This window comes from Oncorhynchus masou, chromosome 11 (genome assembly GCF_036934945.1).
Source record: "Oncorhynchus masou masou isolate Uvic2021 chromosome 11, UVic_Omas_1.1, whole genome shotgun sequence".
In the NCBI taxonomy this organism is placed as follows: Eukaryota; Metazoa; Chordata; class Actinopteri; order Salmoniformes; family Salmonidae; genus Oncorhynchus; species Oncorhynchus masou.
This window is the reverse complement of record NC_088222.1, coordinates 59,142,637-59,168,005: the sequence shown is the minus strand read 5'-3', so window position 1 is coordinate 59,168,005 and position 25,369 is coordinate 59,142,637. Positions and strand designations below refer to the sequence as shown.

General features: G+C 43.1%; 1 protein-coding gene across 2 annotated transcripts; it reads left to right on the top strand.

The window, feature by feature from the left end:
• Positions 1 to 10,347: 10,347 nt before the first annotated feature.
• LOC135548894 (glycerophosphodiester phosphodiesterase domain-containing protein 5-like) lies at positions 10,348 to 25,342 on the top strand. 2 transcript variants are annotated; one of them, XM_064978964.1, is made up of 15 exons: positions 10,348 to 10,716; positions 11,423 to 11,526; positions 11,930 to 12,023; positions 12,966 to 13,025; positions 13,366 to 13,464; positions 13,561 to 13,654; positions 14,069 to 14,211; positions 18,069 to 18,151; positions 18,540 to 18,690; positions 19,065 to 19,289; positions 19,974 to 20,131; positions 20,212 to 20,359; positions 20,661 to 20,743; positions 20,959 to 21,038; positions 22,236 to 25,342. In XM_064978964.1, exons 1-15 carry the CDS (start codon positions 10,534 to 10,536, stop codon positions 22,328 to 22,330), a joined length of 1,800 nt encoding a protein of 599 aa, XP_064835036.1. In that variant the 5' UTR covers positions 10,348 to 10,533; the 3' UTR covers positions 22,331 to 25,342. The 2 variants fall into 2 exon arrangements, with proteins under 2 accessions (XP_064835036.1, XP_064835035.1); XM_064978963.1 differs by having other exon boundaries at positions 14,066 to 14,211.
• Positions 25,343 to 25,369: the final 27 nt, after the last annotated feature.

Sequence of the window (25,369 nt, the reverse complement as noted above, 5' to 3'; positions counted from 1 at the left end):
AGAAGCTTCTGATAGGCTTATTGACATCATTCGAGCCAATTGGAGGTGTACCTGTGGATATATTTCAAGGCCTACCTTCAAACTCAGTGCCTCTTTGCTTGACATCATGGGAAAATCAAAACAAGTCAGCCAAGACCTCAGAAAACATTTGTAGACATCCACAAGTCTGGTTCATCCTTGGGAGCAATTTCCAAACACCTGAAGGTACCACGTTCATCTGTACAAAGAATAGTACGCAAGAACAAACACCATGGGACCACGCAGCCGTCATACCGCTCAGGAAGGAGACGCGTTCTGTCTCCTAGAGACGAACATACTTTTGTGCGAAAAGTGCAAATCAATCCCAGAACAACAGCAAAGGACCTTGTGAAGATGCTGGAGGAAACCGGTACAAAAGTATCTATATCCACAGTAAAACAAGTCCTATATCAACATAACCTGAAAGGCCACACAGCAAGGAAGAAGCCACTGCTCCAAAACTGCCATAAAAAGCCAGACTACGGTTTGCAACTGCACATGGGGACAAAGATCGTACTTTTTGGAGAAATGCCCTCTGGTCTGATGAAACAAGAATAGAACTGTGTGGCCATAATGACCATCGTTATGTTTGGAGGAAAGTGTAATGTTTGGATGCCATGCTGGCTAAGTGCCTTGAAATTTAAATAAATCACAGACCGTGTCACCAGAAAAGCACCATCACTCCTCCTCCTCCAAAATCTCAAATTTGGACTCATCAGACCAAAGGACAGATTTCCACCAGTCTAATGTCCATTGCTTGTGTTTCTTGGCCCAAGCAAGTCTCTTATTATTATTGGTGTCCTTTAGTAGTGCTTTCTATGCAGCAATTCGACCATGAAGGCCTGATTCACGCAGTCTCCTCTGAACAGTTGATGTTGAGATGTGTCTGTTACTTGAACTCTGTGAAGCATTTATTTGGGCTGCAATTTCTGAGGCTGGTAACTCTAATGAACTTATTCTCTGCAGCAGAGGTAACTCTGGGTCTTCCTTTCCTGTGGCGGTCCTCATGAGAGCCAGTTTCATCATAGTGCTTGATAGTTTTTGTGACTGCACTTGAAGAAACTCAAAGTTCTTGAAATGTTCCGTATTGACTGACGTTCATGTCTTAAAGTAATGATGGGCTGTCGTTTCTCTTTGCTTATTTGAGCTGTTCTTGCCATAATATGGACTTGGTCTTTTACCAAATAGGGCTATCTTCTGTATACTACCTCTACCTTGTCACAACACAACTGATTGCCTCAAATGCATTAAGAAGGACAGACATTTCACAAATGAACTTTTAACAATGTACACCTGTTAATTGAAATGCATTCCAGGTGACTACCTCATGAAGCTGGTTGAGAGAATGTCAGGAGTGTGCAAAGCTGTCATCAAGGCTACTTTGAAGAATCTCAAATATAACACATTTTGATTTGTTTAACACTTTTTTTGGTTACAACATGATTCCATATGTGTTATTTCATAGTTTATGTCTTTACTATTATTCTACAATGTAGAAAATAGTAACAGTTAAGAAAAAACCCTGGAATGAGTAGGTATGTCCAAACTTTTGACTGGTATTGTACATTTGTATAGACTACCCCTTGGCATTTGAATTCACTGAATTCAATTATATTCCCTTTTAATTAAAATTAGAATTGTAACTCCGTATCATGTTTACTACTTCAATTCAAATTTAAGAATTGAATTGGAATTCCTGAGGCATTCTCAATTGATTTTCTGAATTGAGCCCAACCCTGGTGTCCACTGAATGGACTAGGTCCATGACACCTCTGAGTCGAATCTTCAACTCTTATCTCACTATTGGCATAGCTGCCATCACCATTATTTCCAATCTCTATTAAACATGCCCAGCATATGCTTTGCAATGGAGAAATCGGTTATGAGATTATGGACTATAATCTCGGATTATCTGGGTAATCCGCCCAGTAAATGGCATCTTTCAAAGCACGACGCTCTTTATATTTTCATGTACAGAAGGACTACCATTGATGCAGCACTACCATTGATGCTGCTTTTACGGTAGAGTGGCCAAACAGAAGCCACTCCTCAGTTAAAGGCACACAACAGCCCGCTTAGAGTTTGTCAAAAGGCACCGAAGTACTCTCAGACCATGAGAAACTAGATTCTCTGGTCTGATGAAACCAAGATTGAACTCTTTGGCCCGAATGCCAAGCATTACGTCTGCAGATCAAAATGTAAAGGTAATTTCTGATTGAGCTGACATATTTAGCATTTACCATGAAGGCAGGCTCAACTAACACTGCAACATTGCCTTTACATTTCAATCACCCTTTAACGCTAAACTTCAGCAATACAGATTAGATCCAGCCCTAAATATTAAGTGTAATAATGTTATTATGTTTCAGTAGACATGCTTGGCCTATTGTAGTATAACGAACCTTGCCTAGGTAGGCCAGCTTTGATTCAAATGATCAAAGCTAGATGATGAGTTGATTACTTGAATGAGCTGTGTAGTGCTAGGGCAAAAACCAAAACATGCACCCATTGGGGTCCCGAGGAAACCCTCGGGACCCCAAAGACGGACTGAAACCTGCTTTTGGTGTGGTGTGTGTGTCCCTTTTCCCTAATGTTGCAGAGTTTGTAATACTCCCTAGGGACCCTTATTTTGAAAGTTGATTATGCCATAGAGTGCAGCTGTAACCCTTATGTAAGACAAGACTGAAAAGCTCGATTACAATTTCATTCCATAACCCCTGCCTCCCCAATACAGCTTGAACGCACTCACACACTACGTTTTTTTTTCATGCGAAATATAGTCAATTAATATTGAGACTCGCATTATTGTCCGTAATTAAGAGTCTATAATACTCGACACACTGTCAAGAGATAAGAGTACAGAGTCGGGAAATTGCAATATTGTATCCAACACCCGTCATTGTATCCATTATTATTCAACATCGAAGGACAGTGAGCGTGAAGGTCCAGAAGAAAGGAATTGCCTTCGACTGTACACGAAAGAATATCTCCATTGGCAACAGTTGGCAGTCGATTACTATTAGACATTTCAGGGTATCCTAAGTGTTCGTCGTGTGCGTTCGTTAACCGTGAAGAGGAACTGCGCACTGCGGCTTCCCCGGGAGTGAAAATCAAGCCAAGGATTTGGGGGAAATCAAACAACCCTTTGCTGGGGTAGGCTATTTAAACGTATACAGTGTCAGATAAAGGATTTAGGTAGGGAATAATATCTGCATGCATGTGTGTCATTTATGAGAACTGAATATAACCTATGGACTTTCATAACATACGAACTTCAGTTACATAGGATACACGCTGTTAACTCTGGCTCGTTCCTTGAACAGACACTGTGCAATTCGTCAATATGATAGAGGATTTCCGATTTTCTGCAAGTCTTGGCGTGTTATAGACCGAGGTAAAATTGTTTTTTTGACATTCGCCAAAAACAATAAAAAAAATGTAAAAGTCAATAACTAATTCACAGTTTGTTTTGAGTAGAAATTCCAGCTCTGACTTGATAGAAATGCATACAATCAATAAAATGCATTTAAAGCGGTATAAATTTTATCACATAAATATCAAACTAGGTATTATTTATTTTATAAATGGCTAGCATACTTTTACAACCTTTGTTTTGGGGAAAAATACCAGTTTAGATTTGATAGAAATACATACAATCAATAGAATGGCATTTAAAGTGGTTTAAATCAATAACTAATTCACCGTTTTGTCACAAACATCAAACTATATATGATTTATTCTATAAATGTCTAGAATACTTTTACAACATTTGTTTTGAGGAAAAATTTCAGTTTTGATTTTATAGAAATGCATAACATCTATAAAATGCCATTTAAAGCTATATAAATCAATAACGTTTTCACTGATTATGACAGAATCATCAAACTAGGCATGATTGATTCTATAAATGTCTAGTATACTTTTAAAACCTTTGCTTTGAGTAGAAATTCCAGTTTTAATTTGATAGACATACATAAAATCTCAAATATTGCTTTTAAAGTTGAAGAAATCGAATTCAGTGATTGTCTCAGAAAAAAAGTGAAAATATGAATTTATTTGCAATATCTTTAAAGAAATGTCACTTTCAAGTGCAATTTGTTCTATATGAAGTTAGACAATGTTTACATAAAGTTTATTCATGGCTGTGTGAGTGAGCCAACTCCCTTGGCTGAGAAGTAACCCCACACATGAATGCTCTCAGGATGCTTTACTGTTGGCATGACACAGGACTGATGGTAGTGCTCACCTTGTCTTCTCCGGACAAGCTTTTCTCCAGATGCCCCAAACAATCGGAAAGCGGATTCATCAGTGGCTTCTTTGCTGCCCTTCTTGACACCAGGCCATTCTCCAAAAGTCTTCACCTCACTGTGCGTGCAGATGCACTCACACCTGCCTGCTGCCATTACTGAGCAAGCTCTGTACTGGTGGTGCCCCGATCCCGCAGCTGAATCAACTTTAGGAGACAGTACTGGCGCTTGCTGGACTTTCTTGGGCGCCCTGAAGCCTTCTTCACAACAATTGAACCGCTCTCCTTGAAAGTCTTGATGATCCGCTAAATGGTTGATTTAGGTGCAATCTTACTGGCAGCAATATCCTTTCCTGTGAAGCCATTTTTGTGCAAAGCAATGATGACGGCACGTGTTTCCTTGCAGGTAACCGTAGTTGACAGAGAAAAACAATGATTCCAAGCACCACCCTCCTTTTGAAGCTTCCAGTCTGTTATTCAAACTCAATCAGCATGACAGTGATCTCCAGCCTTAACACCTGTGTTAACGAGAGAATCACTGACATGATGTCAGCTGGTCCTTTTGTGGCAGTGCTGAAATGCAGTGAATTTTTTTTGGGGGGGGGATTCAGTTAATTTGCATGGCAAAGAGGGACTTTGCAATTAATTGCAATTCATCTGATCACTCTTCATAACATTCTGGAGTATATGCAAATTGCCATCATACAAACTGAGGCAGCAGACTTTGTGAAAATTAATATTCAATTCAATACTCAACATTTGGCCACCACTGTATGTTATGGTTCACTCTTAGTTTTCCTTATCTTCACTGTGGAATATTGAATATTGACTGTGGAATAGTGATCTTGATCCATCCACCTGTCTTCTTTGTTAGTGACCCCTTCATCCCATCGTTTTTTTCCTGTAATCTAATTTAATATGACTGAAGATGCAGAATTTTCTGCCAGGCATACTCGTTAGAACTTTGACCACCCGTGCTCTGGATGGACTACATGCCCTCTATAAAATCATAACTGGAATCTTTCCTCAAAAAAGGTTTTAAAACTATGCTATAGACATTTATAGAATAATCATAACTAGCTTGATGTTTCTGTGAAAAACAGTGAATTAGTTATTGATTTTCTGCTTTAAATGGCATCTTATAGATTTTATGTATTTCTATCAAGTTAAACTTGAATTTCTCCTCAAATCAAAGGTTGTAAAAGTTTTCTAGACATTTATAGAATAAATCATATCTAGTTTGACGGTTCTGTGACAAACGGTGAATTAGTTATTGATTTTTACATTTTTAAATGTCGTTTGGCAACTGTCTGTTGAATGTCCAGATGTGTGAATATAAAACCAACTTTACCTTGGTGTATTATGGGTGCTTTTTTGAGGGACTTGAACAGCTGTCCATGTAGACTATTTTACTGTATCAGGTCAACATTATTGTTCCCGGAGGTAAAATCCGTGCCATAGGGCAGGCTATACATTGGCTATACATACAGTGGGGCAAAAAAGTATTTAGTCAGCCACCAATTGTGCAAGTTCTCCCACTTAAAAAGATGAGAGAGGTCTATAATTTTCATCATAGGTACACTTCAACTATGACAGACAAAATGAGAGAAAAAATCCAGAAAATCATATTGTAGGATTTTTTATGAATTTATTTGCAAATTATGGTGGAAAATAAGTATTTGGTCAATAACAAAAGTTGATCTCAATACTTTGTTATATACCCTTTATTGGCAATGGCAGAGGTCAAATGTTTTCTGTAAGTCTTCACAATGTTTTCACACACTGTTTCTGGTATTTTGGCCCATTCCTCCATGCAGATCTCCTCTAGAGCAGTGATGTTCTGGGGCTGTTGTGGGAAACACGGACTTTCAACTCCCTCCAAAGATTTTCTATGGGGTTGAGATCTGGAGACTGGATAGGCCACTCCAGGACCTTGAAATGTTTCTTACGAAGCCACCCTTCGTTGCCCGGGCGGTGTGTTTGGGATCATTGTCATGCTGAAAGACCCAGCCACATTTCATCTTCACTGCCCTTGCTGATGGAAGGAGGTTTTCACTCAAAATCTCACGATACATGGCCACATTCATTCTTTCCTTTACACGGATCAGTCGTCCTGGTCCCTTTGCAGAAAAACAGCCCCAAAGCATGATGTTTCCACCGCCATGCTTCACAGTAGGTATGGTGTTCTTTGGATGCAACTCAGCAGAGTTGGGTTTTTACCAAAAAGTTATATTTTGGTTTAATCTGACCATATGACATTCTCCCAATCTTCTTCTGGATCATCCAAATGCTCTCTAGCAAAATTCAGACGGGCCTGGACATGTACTGGCTTAAGCAGGGGGATACGTCTGGCACTGCAGGATTTGAGTCCCTGGCGGCGTAGTGTGTTACTGATGGTAGGCTTTGTTACTTTGGTCCCAGCTCTCTGCAGGTCATTCACTAGGTCCTCCCGTGTGGTTCTGGGATTTTTGCTCACCGTTCTTGTGATCATTTTGACCCCACGGGGTGAGATCTTGCGTGGAGCCCCAGATCAAGGGAGATTATCAGTGGTCTTGTATGTCTTCCATTTCCTAATAATTGCTCCCACAGTTGATTTCTTCAAACCAAGCTGCTTACCTATTGCACATTCAGTCTTCCCAGCCTGGTGCAGGTCTACAATTTTGTTTCTGGTGTCCTTTGACAGCTCTTTGGTCTTGGCCATAGTGGAGGTTGGAGTGTGACTGTTTGAGGTTGTGGACAGGTGTCTTTTATACTGATAACAAGTTCAAACAGGTGCCATTAATACAGGTAAAGAGTGGAGGACAGAGGAGCCTCTTAAAGAAGAAGTTACAGGTCTGTGAGAGCCAGAAATCTTGCTTGTTTGTAGGTGACCAAATACTTATTTTCCACCATAATTTGCAAATAAATTCATTAAAAATCCTACAATGTGATTGCCTGGATTTTCTTTTCTCATTGTGTCTGTCATAGTTGAAGTGTATCTTTGATGAGCATTACAGGCCTCTCATCTTTTTAAGTGGGAGAACTTGCACAATTGGTGGCTTACTAAATACTTTTTTTTGCCCCACTGTAGGTGCCTTAAGAAAATATTCACATCCCTTGACTTTAAAAATATGTTGTCTTACGTACAGCTTAAATTTAGATTTGTTTTGTCACTGGCCCACAGACAATACCCCATTCGAAATGTTTAAAAATTAATAAAAAATGAAAAGCTAAAATGTCTTTGTTCAACGTCTTTGCCTAAATAACTTCAGGAGTAAAAATGTGCTTAACAAGTCACACTGTGTGCAATAATAGTGTTTAGCATTATTTTTGAATGACTACCTTATCTACTTGAAAATCTGGGGCAAGACCCAGAAATGGTTGACTAGCAATGTTCAACAACCAATTTGACAGAGCTTGAAGATCTTTTTTATTTTTTAACTTTTTACCCCATTTCTCCCCAATTGGTAGTTACAGTCTTGTCCCATCGCTGCAACTCCTGTATGGACTTAGGAGAAGCAACGGTTGAGAACCATGCCCCCTACGAAACACGACCCTGCCAAGCTGCACTGCTTACTTAACCTGGAAGACAGCCGCACCAATGTGTGTGAGGAAACACTATAGTTGGTGAACGTTGTCAGATTGCATGCGCCCGGCCCGCCATTAAGAGTCTCTAGAGCTGGGACAAGGATCTCCCGGCTGGCCAAACCGTCCCCTATCCCGGACAATGCTGGGCCAATTGTGCGCTGTGTCATGTGTCTCCTGGTCGCGGCCAGCTGCGACACAGCCTGGGATCGAACTGTCGTGATGCCTCAAGCAATGCAATGCCTAAGACCGCTGCACTACTTGGAGCCCCGAGCTTGAATATTTTTTTATAGAATAGTTGGTAAATGTTGCACAATTCAGTTGTGGAGAGCTCTTGGAGACTTGCCTGGAAAGACTCACTGTTGTAATCCCTGACAATGGTGTTTCTTCAAAGAGTACTTATGTAAATGAGATGTTCCTGTATTTAATTTTCAATAGATTTACAAAAAAAATAAAAAATCTATTTGATCCATTTTGCATTCAGGCTGTACCACAACAACATGTGGAATAAGTCAAGGGGTATGAATACTTTCTGAAGGCACTGTAGATCAAGGTGGCTGCAGCCTACAGGCAAAGAGCACAGAAAATGTTCAGTAATTCTCATCGTAGTGTATAATGTCATTGGTTGTCAGATAATGATCACCTTATGTAGGCTACATACAGTGCATTCGGGAATGCATTCAGACCTCTTGACTTTTTCCACATTTTGTTACATTAGACTTATTCTAAAATGGATTAAATAATATAATTTTCCTCATGAATCGACACACAATACCCCGTTAATGACAAAGTGAAAACATGTTTTTAGACATTTTTGAAAATGTATTAAAAATATAAAACAGATACCTTATTTACACAAGTATTCAGACCGTTTGGTATGAAATTGAGCTCAGGTGCGTCATGTTTCCATTGATAATCCTTGCGATGTTTCTACAAATGGATTGGAGTCCACCTGTGCTAACTTCAATTGAATGGACATGATTTGAAACGGCACACACCTGTCTATATAAGGTCCCACAGTCAGAGCAAAAACCAGCCATGATGTTGAATGATTGTGTCAAGGATCTGGGGAAAGGTTCCAAAAAGCTTCTACAGCATTGAATGTCCCCAATACAGTCGCCTTCATCATTCTTAAATGGAAGAAGTTGGGAACCACCAAGACTCTCCCTAGAGCTGGCTGCCTGGCCAAACTGAAAAATCGGAAGAGAAGGGCCTCATTCAGGGAGGTGACCACGGACCTGATAGTCACTCTGGTAGAGCTGCAGAGTTCTTCGATGGAGATGGGAGTACCTTCCAGAAGGACCACCATCTCTGCAGCACTCCACCAATCAGGCCTTTATGGTAGTGGCCAGAAGGAAGCCACTCCTCAGTAAAAGGCACATGACAGCATTCTTGGAGTTTGCCAAAAGGCACCTAAAAGACTCTCAGACCATGAGAAACAAGATTCTCTGGTCTGATGAAACCAAGATTGAACACTTTGGTCTGAATGCCAAGCGCCACGTCTAGAGGAAACCTGGCATCATCCCTGCAGTGAAGTATGGTGGTGGCAGCATCATGCTGATGTTTTTAGCAGCAGGGACTGGGAGACGAGTCAGGATTGAGGGAAAGATGAACAGAGCAAAGTACAGAAAGGTCCTTGATGAAAAGAGCTCAAGACCTCAGAATGGGGCGAAGGTTCACACTGCAACAGGACAACAACCCTAAGCACATAGCCAAGACAATGTAGGTGTGGCTTCGGGACAAGTCTCTGTATGTCTTTTGAGTGGCCCAGCCAGAGCCCGGGTTTGAACCCGATCGAATATCTCTGGAGAGACCTGAAAATAGCTGTGCAGCGATGCTCCTCATCCAACCTGACAGAGCATGAGAGGATCTGCATAGAAGAATGGGAGAAACTCCCCAAATACAGGTGTGCTAAGCTTGTAGCGTTATACCCAAGAAGACTCAAGGCTGTAATCACTGCCAAAGGAGCTTCAACAAAGTACTGAGTAAAGGGTCTGAATACTTATGTAAATGTGATTTGTTTTTTTATTTGTAATAAATGTGCAAAAAATCTAAAAACCTGTTTTTGCATTGTCACAATAGGGTATTGTGTGTAGATTGATGAGGAGAGCAAAAAAATAATAGTTTAATCATTTTTAGAATAAGGCTGTAAAGTGTGGAAAAATCAAGGGGAATACTTTCCTGTAGAAGCCCACTAGCCCACCAATCAAGATAGAAGTTAGCGAGTAGGGAATCCCTAATAGAGAAATCCCATATTCAGAGACTGTCGCTGTAGTGCCCCTATTACTAATGGATATAATAAGAAAGACTCTGAATACATGGAAGTGAAATGGAGCCTCACATTTACTAAAGCTAGTTAGTTTTTATAATTCATTATCTAGGCTGAGAGCAGTTGTGTAATGTTTGGGGGTTACGGTTAGACTTGACTTCCTTTTACCTATTGTCCTTCACTATCTTTACCTTTGTGATGAAGTTATACGATAGTTCTAACCGGGACTTGAACCCAGGACCTTGTGAAATCCTAACCCTTTGACAAAATCTCTATGTGGGCTTGGGTTAAGGCCACTACAATATTAACACTATTTCTCCATTTACTCTCTCCCTTCCCATTCCAAGCTCCTTACGTTCCTCTCACCCATCCACTTCTTCTACCTCTTCCTCCTCCTCTCTCTCTCTGGTGTGTGATGGCGCTGTGTGTGTGAGCCATGGGCCCCTCTCCGACCACCATGTCCAAGCTCAAGCTGGGGAAGCTGCGTTTGGTGCGCCGGCGGCTGCTACAGCGCTACGAGCACCAGCCCTATGTCTCGTGCCTGGCCGGCCTCTACGGCTGTCAATGGAGACGCTACCAGAGGACCCGCGCCACGCCGGGAGACTGCTGCTGCAGCAAGGTTAGAGAAGTCAGGGACTGTGGTTTTACAGGATGGTTAAATAACCTTGACAGTGCAGAGACTATACTCACACACACACACACACTACAACAATGTACTCTCTCACACACACCCAGCCTCACAACGTGAGTCAAACACATACTCTCTTTATCTCCCTCACTATCGATATCTCTCTCTAGCATTGCTTACATCATTTGTACTGTCATGGTTTTACAATCATTGTTAAGCCAATGGGGAGCTTTTTCCTCGCATTCCTCCCTCTCCTCAGAGTTCAAAGGGCACGCCGTAAACTGTATGGAAAGCATTCTAGGGTATAAATACATAAAGAAAGTATTCAGACCCCTTCCCTTTTTCCACATTTTGTTACGTTACATCCTTATTCTGAAATGGATGACATTTTTTTCTGAATACCTTCGAATGCACATTCACACGTTTTGACTTTCCCCGTGAAAGACTGGCACGCTTCTATGTTTTATAATGGTAGCCCAGACTTGAGTTGTTTACCTCGTGTTGGGGTCAAACATACAAAGAGAAGTGATCAGTGTGGAGGAGGTTTTGGCTCTGTCCTAAATCAACCAAAATGTTGTCAGTCCAATCCCAATCTCTGTTCATTTCTTGGTATTGTACATTTTCATGCCAACAGTATATATGGGTTGTGAATTTGATATGAAGTCTGTGAGACTTATTGTGTTTCTCTCTCCTGCAGTTGGAGTGTGTCAGCTTTGCTCTCCTCATCATGACTTTCTGTCTCACGCTGGTCTTCCTCTACTTCTGGAGTGAAGCTCAGAATGACTACAATGATTTTGACTGGTAGGTGTGCTAGTATGTATTCGTAATGTGTACACACATCTCAGTACTTTTATTAACAAGCACGCAAATATATAAATACTCAAGGGCACACAGACATTATACACACACAGACTAACAACATTACCATACTGTATAGTCATGACTAGTGACACACACACACACACACACAGACATTATACACACACAGACTAACAACATTACCATATTGTATAGTCACGACTAGTGTCTCTGGTGCTGACTGTTCGCTCTCTAACTGCTGCACTCTCTGCTTTCTGTGTGGCTCCTGCTCTCGCACTCACATGTGACACACACACACACACACACACATTTTCTCTCTCAAATCTTGTCATCCTCTTTCTCCCCCTCTCGCTCTTGCTTTCTTCCCCTTTTCTCACCTTTCCAGGTTTAACTTTGGGAACCTAGGATTCTGGTTCCCCTGGTCTGTGGTGTTGCTGGTCATTGCTGCCGCTTTCTTCAGCTACGTCACTCTGCTGCTGGTGAGGGGTGTATGTGTGTGTTTTTTGTTCGAGGGGTGTATGTGTGTGTTTTTTGTTCGAGGGGTGTATGTGTGTGTTTTTTGTTCGAGGGGTGTATGTGTGTGTTTTTTGTTCGAGGGGTGTATTTGTGTGTTTTTTGTTCGAGGGGTGTATGTGGGTTTTTTGTTCGTGTTTTTGTAGGGTTTTTTGTTCGAGGGGTGTATTTGTGGGTTTTTTGTTTTTTGTTCGTGCATTTGTGGGTTTTTTGTTCGAGGGGTGTATTTGTGGGTTTTTTGTTCGAGGGGTGTATTTGTGGGTTTTTTGTTTGCATTTGTGGGTTCGTGCATGTGTGGTTTTTTGTTCGAGGGGTGCATTTGTGGTTTTTTTTGGGGGTGCATTTGTGGGTTTTTTTTGTTCGTGGGTTCGGGGGTGCATTTGTGTGGTTTTTTGGGGGTGCATTTGTGTGGGTTTGCATGTTGTGTGGGGGGGGTTTTTGTTCGAGGGGTGTATTTGTGGGTTTTTTGTTCGAGGGGTGTATTTGTGGGTTTTTTGTTCGAGGGGTGTATTTGTGGGTTTTTTGTTCGAGGGGTGCATTTGTGGGTTTTTTGTTCGAGGGGTGCATTTGTGTGTTTTTTTTTGGTTCGAGGGGTGCATTTGTGTGTTTTTTTTGTTCGAGGGGTGCATTTGTGGGTTTTTTTGTTCGAGGGGTGCATTTGTGTGGTTTTTTTGTTCGAGGGGTGCATTTGTGTGGGTTTTTTTGTTCGAGGGGTGCATTTGTGTGGGGGGGGTTTGTTTGAGGGGTGTATTTGTGTGTTTTTTGTTCGAGGGGTGTATTTGTGGGGGGGTTGTTTGAGGGGTGCATTTGTGTGGGTTTTTTTGTTTGAGGGGTGTATTTATGTGGTTTTATGTTTGAGGGCTGGTTGGCATCTGTCTGATATGAGGTGTGTGTGGTTTGAGTTGTAGCTGTTGGCTGTGTGTCTGCTGTCAGAGGGACAGAAGCTGTACCTACACTGGGGCCACAAGGTAACGTCCGCGCTCCTTTGAACTTCCTGCCTACTTCTCTACCTCGTGTCCTATCCATCACTTTGTCCTTATGGCCCATAAGTTGTATAATCATCCCATCCATTCTTCTGTGACAAGATGAAATTAATGATTTTACCTAGAAGAAATTGCTGACTGCCTTGTAGAAGAAAAGTTCAAATAAATGCTGAATGCTGCAGATTTCTGGATAGATCCTGAAAAAAGAAGTGAACATTAATTGTGCTCAGCTCAGTTCAAAGTTAGGTGAATGAAGTGCTCAGTAGTGTGAGTATGGTATGGTGCTAATGGTTGTATGTTATCCTAACTCTGGGTGTGTTGCCAGATTGGCATCCTGGTGACTCTAGCCTTCTCCATTGTGGCCACAGCAGTTCTGTCTGACCTATGGAGCAAAGAGTGGACCACTCTCCTCCTTTCTTTCCAGGTGGGGCCTCCCTTCTTTCATCTCTATATCGTCATCACTATCTCTTTATTCTCTGTCTTTCCCCCACCTTCTGCAATTTGTTTATGTTTTGAATAGGTGACGGCGCCATATTTGCATGTGGGAGGAGTCTTGTTGATGACACTGCTATCCTGGCCAATAGCCTTACATTTCTTCCGCATCAATAAGAAAGGTGAGACTGAGTAGGTGGGGCATGTTTGAGCAGCTGTATAAATAATATGCAAATTACAGAGTAGAATTAGGCAAATACTGACATCATACCTCGGGCAAGGACGGAAACTTCAGGGAGGTTTTCTATCTCAGAGGAGGCTGGGAGGAGCTACAGGAGGACGGGCTCATTGTAATGGCTCGAATGGAATCAATGAAATGGTACCTATAGCTCCTTCCACCAGCCTCCTCTGATCTCAAACGTATAATATGTCTGCATATAGTCAATACAGCGGTAGATATTCATGTTTTGTTCGATTTGAATTATTTGTTTTACAAAATGTGTAGTCTGGTGTAATTTCTTTGGTCTTAAGGAAATGAAACAACCACAAATGGATATCTGTATCCCATAATAAACAGTGTGTGTGTGTTCCAGTAGGGCGGACGCTCATCATGGGGCTGTACCTGGCGGTTCTGTGTGCCCTCTACTTAGTGCCCTTGGGCATGTACTCACCCTGCCTCAAAAAAGAGGGTGCTCTGGGCCCCGCTCCAGCCCTCATCGGGCACAGAGGGGCACCCATGGTGGGTAGGCCTCGTCAGCAATAACATTAATGCCAACCCATTCTTATCAACTATTTTCAAAACTGACTGGAAACGACTATTTATACAAGTTACATAACATCAAACAACATAGCAGTGACATTGTATTGGTAGTAGTAGTTGAAAAAGAGAGCCACCATGTGGTGGTCTCCGATAGAGGTGTTGGGTTTCGATTATAGGTGCAATTGTCCCAGAGTCCCGGTAAGAGGACTGATAATGCCTGACCGGAGACAGGGATACAACTCACACTTTAATGCCACACCGAACGGACAGTCACACAGCAAGCAAGAAGAGGAGACGAGCTGTTATGTTAGTGTATAGTGGTTTTCTGTACGACAGAAGGAACAGCGAATACGGTATATATTACAACATAGTGATGGCAGTATTGGCTATGCAATAGTAATAGCAGTGATGCAATATATACAAATCAGCAATGGCATAGCAATGGGTTAGCACACAATAGTACATTTACATTTAAGTCATTTAGCAGACGCTCTTATCCAGAGCGACTTACAAATTGGTGAATTCACCTTCTGACATCCAGTGGAACAGCCACTTTACAATAGTGCATCTAAATCATTTAAGGGGGGGTGAGAAGGATTACTTATCCTATCCTAGGTATTCCTTGAAGAGGTGGGGTTTCAGGTGTCTCCGGAAGGTGGTGATTGACTCCGCTGTCCTGGCGTCGTGAGGGAGTTTGTTCCACCATTGGGGGCCAGAGCAGCGAACAGTTTTGACTGGGCTGAGCGGGAACTGTACTTCCTCAGTGGTAGGGAGGCGAGCAGGCCAGAGGTGGATGAACGCAGTGCCCTTGTTTGGGTGTAGGGCCTGATCAGAGCCTGGAGGTACTGCGGTGCCGTTCCCCTCACAGCTCCGTAGGCAAGCACCATGGTCTTGTAGCGGATGCGAGCTTCAACTGGAAGCCAGTGGAGAGAGCGGAGGAGCGGGGTGACGTGAGAGAACTTGGGAAGGTTGAACACCAGACGGGCTGCGGCGTTCTGGATGAGTTGTAGGGGTTTAATGGCACAGGCAGGGAGCCCAGCCAACAGCGAGTTGCAGTAATCCAGACGGGAGATGACAAGTGCCTGGATTAGGACCTGCGCCGCTTCCTGTGTGAGGCAGGGTCGTACTCTGCGGATGCTGTAGAGCATGAACCTACAGGAACGGGCCACCGCCATGATGTTAGTTGAGAACGACAGGGTGTTGTCCAGGATCACGCCAAGGTTCTTAGCGCTCTGGGAGGAGGACACAATGGAGTTGTCAACCGTGATGGCGAGATCATGGAACGGGCAGTCCTTCCCCGGGAGGAAGAGCAGCTCCGTCTTGCCGAGGTTCAGCTTGAGGTGGTGATCCGTCATCCACACTGATATGTCTGCCAGACATGCAGAGATGCGATTCGCCACCTGGTCATCAGAAGGGGGAAAGGAGAAGATTAATTGTGTGTCGTCTGCATAGCAATGATAGGAGAGACCATGTGAGGTTATGACAGAGCCAAGTGACTTGGTGTATAGCGAGAATAGGAGAGGGCCTAGAACAGAGCCCTGGGGGACACCAGTGGTGAGAGCGCGTGGCGAGGAGACAGATTCTCGCCACGCCACCTGGTAGGAGCGACCTGTCAGGTAGGACTCAATCCAAGCGTGGGCCGCGCCGGAGATGCCCAACTCGGAGAGGGTGGAGAGGAGGATCTGATGGTTCACAGTATCGAAGGCAGCCGATAGGTCTAGAAGGATGAGAGCAGAGGAGAGAGAGTTAGCTTTAGCAGTGCGGAGCGCCTCCGTGATACAGAGAAGAGCAGTCTCAGTTGAATGACTAGTCTTGAAACCTGACTGATTTGGATCAAGAAGGTCATTCTGAGAGAGATAGCGGGAGAGCTGGCCAAGGACGGCACGTTCAAGAGTTTTGGAGAGAAAAGAAAGAAGGGATACTGGTCTGTAGTTGTTGACGTCGGAGGGATCGAGTGTAGGTTTTTTCAGAAGGGGTGCAACTCTCGCTCTCTTGAAGACGGAAGGGACGTAGCCAGCGGTCAGGGATGAGTTGATGAGCGAGGTGAGGTAAGGGAGAAGGTCTCCGGAAATGGTCTGGAGAAGAGAGGAGGGGATAGGGTCAAGCGGGCAGGTTGTTGGGCGGCCGGCCGTCACAAGAAGCGAGATTTCATCTGGAGAGAGAGGGGAGAAAGAGGTCAGAGCACAGGGTAGGGCAGTGTGAGCAGAACCAGCGGTGTCGTTTGACTTAGCAAACGAGGATCGGATGTCGTCGACCTTCTTTTCAAAATGGTTGACGAAGTCATCTGCAGAGAGGGAGGAGGGGGGGGAGGGGGGAGGAAGGAGGGAGGAGAAGGTGGCAAAGAGCTTCGTAGGGTTAGAGGCAGATGCTTGGAATTTAGAGTGGTAGAAAGTGGCTTTAGCAGCAGAGACAGAGGAGGAAAATGTAGAGAGGAGGGAGTGAAAGGATGCCAGGTCCGCAGGGAGGCGAGTTTCCCTCCATTTCCGCTCGGCTGCCCGGAGCCCTGTTCTGTGAGCTCGCAATGAGTCGTCGAGCCACGGAGCGGGAGGGGAGGACCGAGCCGGCCTGGAGGATAGGGGACATAGAGAGTCAAAGGATGCAGAAAGGGAAGAGAGGAGGGTTGAGGAGGCAGAATCAGGAGATAGGTTGGAGAAGGTATGAGCAGAGGGAAGAGATGATAGGATGGAAGAGGAGAGAGTAGCGGGGGAGAGAGAGCGAAGGTTGGGACGGCGCGATACCATCTGAGTAGGGGCAGTGTGGGAAGTGTTGGATGAGAGCGAGAGGGAAAAGGATACAAGGTATTGGTCGGAGACTTGGAGGGGAGTTGCAATGAGGTTAGTGGAAGAACAGCATCTAGTAAAGATGAGGTCGAGCGTATTGCCTGCCTTGTGAGTAAGGGGGGAAGGTGAGAGGGTGAGGTCAAAAGAGGAGAGGAGTGGAAAGAAGGAGGCAGAGAGGAATGAGTCAAAGGTAGACGTGGGGAGGTTAAAGTCGCCCAGGACTGTGAGAGGTGAGCCGTCCTCAGGAAAGGAGCTTATCAAGGCATCAAGCTCATTGATGAACTCTCCGAGGGAACCTGGAGGGCGATAAATGATAAGGATGTTAAGCTTGAAAGGGCTGGTAACTGTGACAGCATGGAATTCAAAGGAGGCGATAGACAGATGGGTAAGGGGAGAAAGAGAGAATGACCACTTGGGAGAGATGAGGATCCCGGTGCCACCACCCCGCTGACCAGAAGCTCTCGGGAGTAAGTAATAGCAGTGATGATAGTAATAGCAGTGATGCAATATATACAAATCAGCAATGGCATAGCAATGGGTTAGCACACAATAGTAATGGTTGTATTAGTGTTAGCAAGGTAATATTATTGGCTGGTAATAAAAATAAATACAGTAATACACAGGGGTTAGTAAGCTAACATGCTACAAAGCAGTAATGCAGGCAAACAGGCAACATAGCAGAAATGGTAGCAGACTGTAGTGAGGGCTAGAATAGCATAGGCAGTATGCAACAGGATGATATTAGTGACTAGTATAGTATATGTACGGGGGAGCTAGCATGCTAGGCTAGCAGGCCACGGGCTAGTAGGCCTAAGGCTATAGATAATAACACACAGTAGTATGGACAGTAAGGGCAAGTTAGCATCATCGTTAAAACTACAAAGGCTAACATGCTAACAAGCGGCCATGTTGAATGTGGCTATGACCATATCAGGAAGTGACCGGGTCACTAGTTTGCTGAACTGATGTTTATGCCTGCTATTTATCATCTGTGCTGGTAGCGCCTCTGTTTGGGATAACTATGTTAGAATCATGTTTATGTGTATTAAATCTCAGCTTGCTCCAGAGAACACTATCATGTCCTTTGAGAAGGCAGTGGAGGCTGGTGGGGAAGGTCTGGAGACTGACGTCACCATCAGGTCAGTGGTGGTTGTCAACCCTCCTCACACCCTGTCCATCTTGTGTACCGAAGACTAATGTTGGGACATGCTATCTCACCAGTCGTGGGTATTATGAAACAAGCTTGCTATGCAAGGTTAACTCAACATACTTGTAGCTCATATCATCAACAAGCCATTGCCATCAGGTTCTTTCCAATGTTTTTCCTGGGCATTTTTATTTGAGTAAAACATTTATTGAAGGAGACTGGCGTACCTGAATAAATTATAGATAGATTTGATAAAGTACCTGGGTCTCTTTGACGGAGTTATCGTGATGCACTTTGTCAAATATAACTGTCAACTCTGCAATGGTCAACTCCTTAACCATCAACTCAGTAACTGCCATGTCCTCCTCTCGTTGCCATAGCTACGACGGGGTGCCCTTCCTGATGCACGACCGCACCCTGAGGAGGACTACCAACGTGCAGAAGGTGTTCCCCAACCGGACGGATGCCCCTGCGGCCATGTTCACCTGGGGAGAGCTGGAGACCCTCAACGCCGGGGACTGGTTCCTCTATGTGAGTCACCAACCGCCGCTGTGGTAGTACCTCAGGAAGACTCAGGGTCACGTAAAATAAGCCTGGTCTTGAACTGCTTTTTAATAAAGATCATGATCATTTCGCTTCATGGACATGGTATGATGGGATACCAATGGAAGTAGTTACGACAATATAATAAGATGATGGATAGTGAAGGTAGACATTTTGTCACTACACCAAAGTACTATTGATGGGGGTCTGGAGGTTATTGATATCGTTCAACCAACAACCAACGACTTTATGGAATACAATGTGATATTACATTGTCTCCTGCATTGCGCCATGAAATATGATTTGTCATGATGCCAAAGCATTCCGTATACTGACTGTCTCTCTCCCCGGTGGTTCTGCAGCGCGACCCTTTCGGCACGGCCTGGTCTCTGGGCGCCGAGGACCGGGCGCAGGCACAGAACCAGTCTGTGTGCACCCTCAGGGACTTCCTGGAACTGGCAGCCCAGAGGGGCAAACAGGTGATCTTCGACCTCTACCGCCCCCCTCGGGGCCACCCCTACAGGGACACCTGGATCACACACACCCTCGAGGTCATCCAGAACGAGTCCTCCATCCACTCACACCAGGTGAGGGCACTATGGGACGATGTTATAAAGAGAAGTAGGGTGAAGTTGCCCCTAGGTGCTGATCTTGGGTCAGTTTTGCATTTTCCTCACTAATGGGGTTAAGGTTAGGATTGGGGGATGGGAATCTGATCCTAGATCTGCACCTAGGGGAAACTTATTCACTTTGTGTCTGTGTTAGGGGGCCTTCACGGTCCAAAAAGTTGGACCCGTTCCGAAATGGACCTGGGGCTTTCCCATCTGGACCCGATATGCATAAATAAATGTTGACAATATAGAGACCCGGTCCAAACAAACTCGAGGACAACTAGAACCATTCCCTATAGACTTTCATATAACTTTTGCCCCACACGGAGGCTCTATGACTGTAGCCTATTGCCTCTTTGATTATGATTGGCCAACAACAAGATACAAGCGGCAGTCTCGTGAAAAGCAAAGAGCAGTTGCATAAATTATACAATTTCTCTCTCTCTACTGCAGCAGTCGCGTTCTGATCTAAATGGGTCCTTCCGGGATAGTCAGTTAAAATTACACCTACTCGAGACCTGTAGGAGATTTGACCCAGACCCGTGAAATGTTTTCTAATTCTAGATCCGATCCCGCTATGGTCTCGGATCGGGTCTCAGGTATTCGGGTACAGGTGGATCCGTAAAGACCTCTAGTCTGTGTGTGTTCTCTGTGGGTCAGGTACTGTGGCTGCCCCCAGACCTGCGGAGCCTGGTCCAGAAGATGGACCCTGACCTCCAGCAGACCTCTGGGTCCTGGAGTCCAGTGGAGGAGCTGCAACAGAACCACATCGTCCAACTCAACCTGCACTACAGCTCCATGTCTACAGAGATGATCAGGTGTGTCTGTGTGTGTATGTCTGTGCGTTAACTGGCTATGTGTTTGTTGATTATCTGTCTGTGTGTGATGCCTCCCCCAGTGAGTATGCGGCGGCTAACATCAGCACCAACCTGTATGTGATCAGCCAGCCGTGGCTCTACTCTCTGGCCTGGTGTTCCGGGGCTCAGTCTGTCACCACCAATTCCCCACAGCTCCTCTACAAACTCACCAGACCCCTTTTCCTCATGGTGAGAAAAACAACCTGGGACAAATACTTCTGCATCCCAATAATCTATCTTTTCACAAGAAGTGTGCACTTGTTCACTACTCTCCACAAATGTAAAAACATTGTATTTTGTTGTAGGTATGAGCTAGAGGAGGTTTCCATCATACTGGTATTTTATACTGAAAAGACTGATTATTGGGATAAAGGGCCCAAATGCAGCCTATATCCTACCTTCCTTGATGTATCACAGATCTATAATTATAATTATTTGGATTGGTGAAAGTAATACACCTAGAGACAATGCTTGTCTGTCTTTCTCTCAGACTCCAGATGAGTACAATCTGATGTGGGTCCTCACCGATGTGGTGTCCTTCATCCTCATCCTCATCATCTTCATCTTCCACTGGTGAGTGAGCCCACCAGAATACAGAGAGCAAGGGTTGTCATAAGGTGCCTTTTAATATGCCTACATAAAAAAAACGTAGATTGGTTATGTGATTGAAATTTAAGCTTCGGATGAAGGTAGGTCTGTTTTGGATATAACGGTGATGTCACTTCCTGTATTGTTCCTTCCTGTCGTGTCACTGCTTATAGTGATGACTGTAACTGTGTTGGTGACAGGTGGCGAGAACGAGGCTTGGCTTTCTATTCGGGCAGCAAACCCACACTAGAACACGGCACCTACAGCAAGTTCAGGACAGGTGAGTTAGAGGTTGTCAGTAGGAGATACCCAGTCTTTGCTCCATGGCGAGCTTTGGTGACATATGAGATACATGTACACACACACGCGCACTAACCCTATATAGCAGGGAACATGAATTATATTCAGCCGCTGGCTGATTTGACTTGAGCGGATGGTCAGGGGGCCGGAACATAATTACAAATCATTTGTAGACTGGACTTCTTGCGGTCAATTTGCAAACATATACAATAACACATAATACTTTTAAACCTGGCTTACATTTGTATATCATCACATAGCAAATAAAACTTTTAAACCTGGCTAACATTTGTATATGATCACATAGCAAATAAAACTTTTAAACCTGGCTAACATTTGTATATGATCACATAGCAAATAAAACTTTTAAACCTGGCTTACATTTGTATATGATCACATAGCAAATAAAACTTTTAAACCTGGCTTACATTTGTATATGATCACATAGCAAATAAAACTTTTAAACCTGGCTTACATTTGTATATGATCACATAGCAAATAAAACTTTTAAACCTGGCTTACATTTGTATATGATCACATAGCAAATAAAACTTTTAAACCTGGCTTACATTTGTATATGATCACATAGCAAATAAAACTTTTAAACCTGGCTTACATTTGTATATGATCACATAGCAAATAAAACTTTTAAACCTGGCTTACATTTGTATATGATCACATAGCAAATAAAACTTTTAAACCTGGCTTACATTTGTATATGATCACATAGCAAATAAAACTTTTAAACCTGGCTTACATTTGTATATGATCACATAGCAAATAAAACTTTTAAACCTGGCTTACATTTGTATATGATCACATAGCAAATAAAACTTTTAAACCTGGCTTACATTTGTATATGATCACATAGCAAATAAAACTTTTAAACCTGGCTTACATTTGTATATGATCACATAGCAAATAAAACTTTTAAACCTGGCTTACATTTGTATATGATCACATAGCAAATAAAACTTTTAAACCTGGCTTACATTTGTATATGATCACATAGCAAATAAAACTCACTCGTGGGCCAAATTCCGCCTGCGGGTCGCCAGTTGGGGAACCCTGCTATATAGGCTTAGAACAGAGATGGGTTGAAATGAAAAAGACAACATATTACATGTATTACTTAATCATGACCATTGCCAACCCCTAACCTCATCCCCCCTGACAGAGATGAGTGATGTGTGGTCCGTCTCCAGTGTCAACATCCTGGGAGAGCCTGCAGGAAGCCCTCTAGCCACTGAGCCTAACCTGGCGACCGTTTGAGCACTGAGAACCAACCAACCAACCTCCTCTGTGAGGCCCAGTTCAAACAAACCATTCCTCCCCCTCACTCTCACAACACCCCTGGGCCCAACCTGGCATCTCACCAGGACCCAACCTGGTAACCCGGAGTTCAACCTGTCAACCCCTGTAACTTTTAGTGAGAATGAGAAATAGGCCTCACATCATTGAACTATCTGAGCTATAAGTGGCGCTGATGTTATGTCACTTGCAGAAAGGATTTCATTGCATAGAAATGAATCCGTAAATCCCAGATTAAAGCCCACACAGCCTCAAGGACCATAACCAACTCTTCACACTACAGACACCCTCTGATGCTGGGAAGAGATGACTACACTATTGAACCAGGCCCATGGAAATGGATTACTCACTGCATTAATATCAGGGAAAAAGAACCCTTCCGCTGTAGATATTCTCAATTTATTTAGCCCTCCACGGGTTCCTTTCCATTTCAGCAGCCACTGCAGTGTTGAATGAATTACACACTTTACCATTTCCTTACTGTGAGAGAGTAGTGGTCGATAAGATGTGTGTGTATATGACAGACTGGCGTTCAATTAGTACGTGTTTGTTTTCTTTCGAATACTTATGATGTGCTTGATTGAGCTTTCCTGGCATTCAGGGAAGTAATGAAGTAGTCACAAAAGTGCAAACTCCGCCCATCTGGAATCTGGCACGCCAATCAAATGGGCAGAGTATTGCAAAGAAAAATGAATATTAGAACCCAGGTTTGAATATGACACGATTCTGTTTATTTCTGGAGATAAATGTGTTTGATTGTAGTCTACGTTTATAAGCACTTTTAGAGCATTAGGCAGCGTAATGAGGTGACACCCAGAGAACCTCGCAACATACTGTATAATCACTGCAACAACATAACAGTGACCTACTGAGAACAATTAGACTGTATTTCCATGGTCCATATTGAGTTCATTGTTTTTAACAAATTTGTTTAGTCTTTTCAACACAAATGAAAATCCTTCTGGCAAGGATTAAAAAACCAAATGCTATACAATGTTTAGTCCTTTTGGCCAGATTATAGCAGAACTCTTACATCTCCCTACAGTTGATTCTGCCTCAGCTTTACTGAGCCAAATCAATGTGAATAATGCCAACTTCAGCTCTGGTAGCTGAGAGAATGTTTTTTCTAATAATTAGTATTGAACCTGTTAAGATTCCTTTATGACTGAGGACATATTGATGAGTAACTCATCACAAAGCTACGGTGGTCCGAAAGGGCAAGGTAGCTTCCAAAAGCCTTAGGAATACCTACATCACAGTATAGATACGGTACAATTCTGTCATCTACGTACGACACCTGTAGTGTCTCTTGGTTGTAAGATCGTCTTCGTTCTACTTCTGATTTAGACATTTAAGAGCTGTATGTTGTTTTAGTTACTCTTCCGATTGTAACAGGATGACATATCATATTGAAAGACCATTTTCAAACATGCCCAATTTGTAATTTTATTGTCTCAACGTTTCATTGTTGTCATTTTGTTCATTTCCCATTCTGTGATAGACATTTTTGTGTTCCATAGTGTGAGATTTGCAAAGTGCCTAACAATTCTCATGTAAGAAAATAGAGGCCCTGCTAATAGTTAGAAGACCGGCAACAAATGTCCAAAATTAAGCTGAGAGGAAAACACTCAGTTGGCAGTGATAGCCATTGTATTTAGTATTGAGCCTATTTCACTATGAAGTCATTTTAAACAATGTCGTTATTGACAGGGGAGAACGCCACTTCTTGCTAACGTTAACATGAAACAAAATGTTCAGTTCATTTCTGATCGTTTAAGTTGGTTTGATTGTTTTCTTATCAAATGGCATAATGCTGAACATTAGGCATTAAAGGAACTATTTGTAATTTCTTTATTGATACCAACATATTTGGTTACATGGACCTACATTTACAAAACAAGAACAGTTTGAGCTAATTGAATATCCACTATACAGAACGGCACACAACAATGTAAATGTGGGCTCTATTCAATCAGATCTCCTTTAGCCCACATCTGCATAGCAGTTGTTTTGGAACTGCATTAGAACTGTCAAATCCACAAGCGGCTCGTGGCATTATACCTAAAGCCGACATTACCATTGGCTGCACGGAGGCGCATTAACAAATCTCATGCAGCCCTGTTTACAAGGTCTAACACTGGAATGTGAGATGTAATCTACACCTCCTTTAGGGTGATAGAAATACTCATTATTTTCTTTGAATGATTTTTACATTTGAGCGTAATAATTTCTATATAGCCTACACTTTCCCTTTCTCGTTCTGAACTTCTAATGCGAGTGGGCTGGGTGTGACTCCGTGACAAAGGTCGCAAGAGCAGTTGCTCACCGATTTGATGGCTCCAACGCAGTTCCACCTCCAACACCGCTAAAATCTCTGCTATGCGGTAGTCTGCTGTCGCTGATTAAGACTTGATCTGATTGAATCTAGGTCTAAGATTACTTTTCAAGGTAGACTAAGCAATATGTTTCACTATACATAGTGGGGTGACCAGTGACGTAGCACATTTTCACCCGCAAGGTTCGACCATCACCCAAAATGAATGTTGTTTTAGGATTTTTGCCATGAGGCTGAGAGAAAATGTTGCTGTCGTTGATATAGGGGATTCTTGGATTCTTGAAAGACTGGAGTTGGAGTTGACAATAGATACTCAAAACAGACATTTTTGCCTCTAAAAACAAGTTCAATCCAAATATTTGTAAATTAATCACACACAAAAAGCTTATTTGTGTTTGTAAAAAGCCCTTTTGTGGGAAAAACTAATTCTGATTGGCTGGGCCTGGCTCCCCAGTACCTGAGCTCAATTTCAAGTCTCATAGCAAAGGGCTACTAAATAAGGTATTTCTGTTTTTATTTATTTTTTATTTATTTTTTCGCTTTGTCAATATGGGTTATTGTGTGTAGATTGATGAGGGTAAATAATAATGTTATACATTTTAGAATAAGGCTTAAACATAAACTGTGGACAAAGTCAAGGGGTCTGAATACTTTCCGAAGGCACT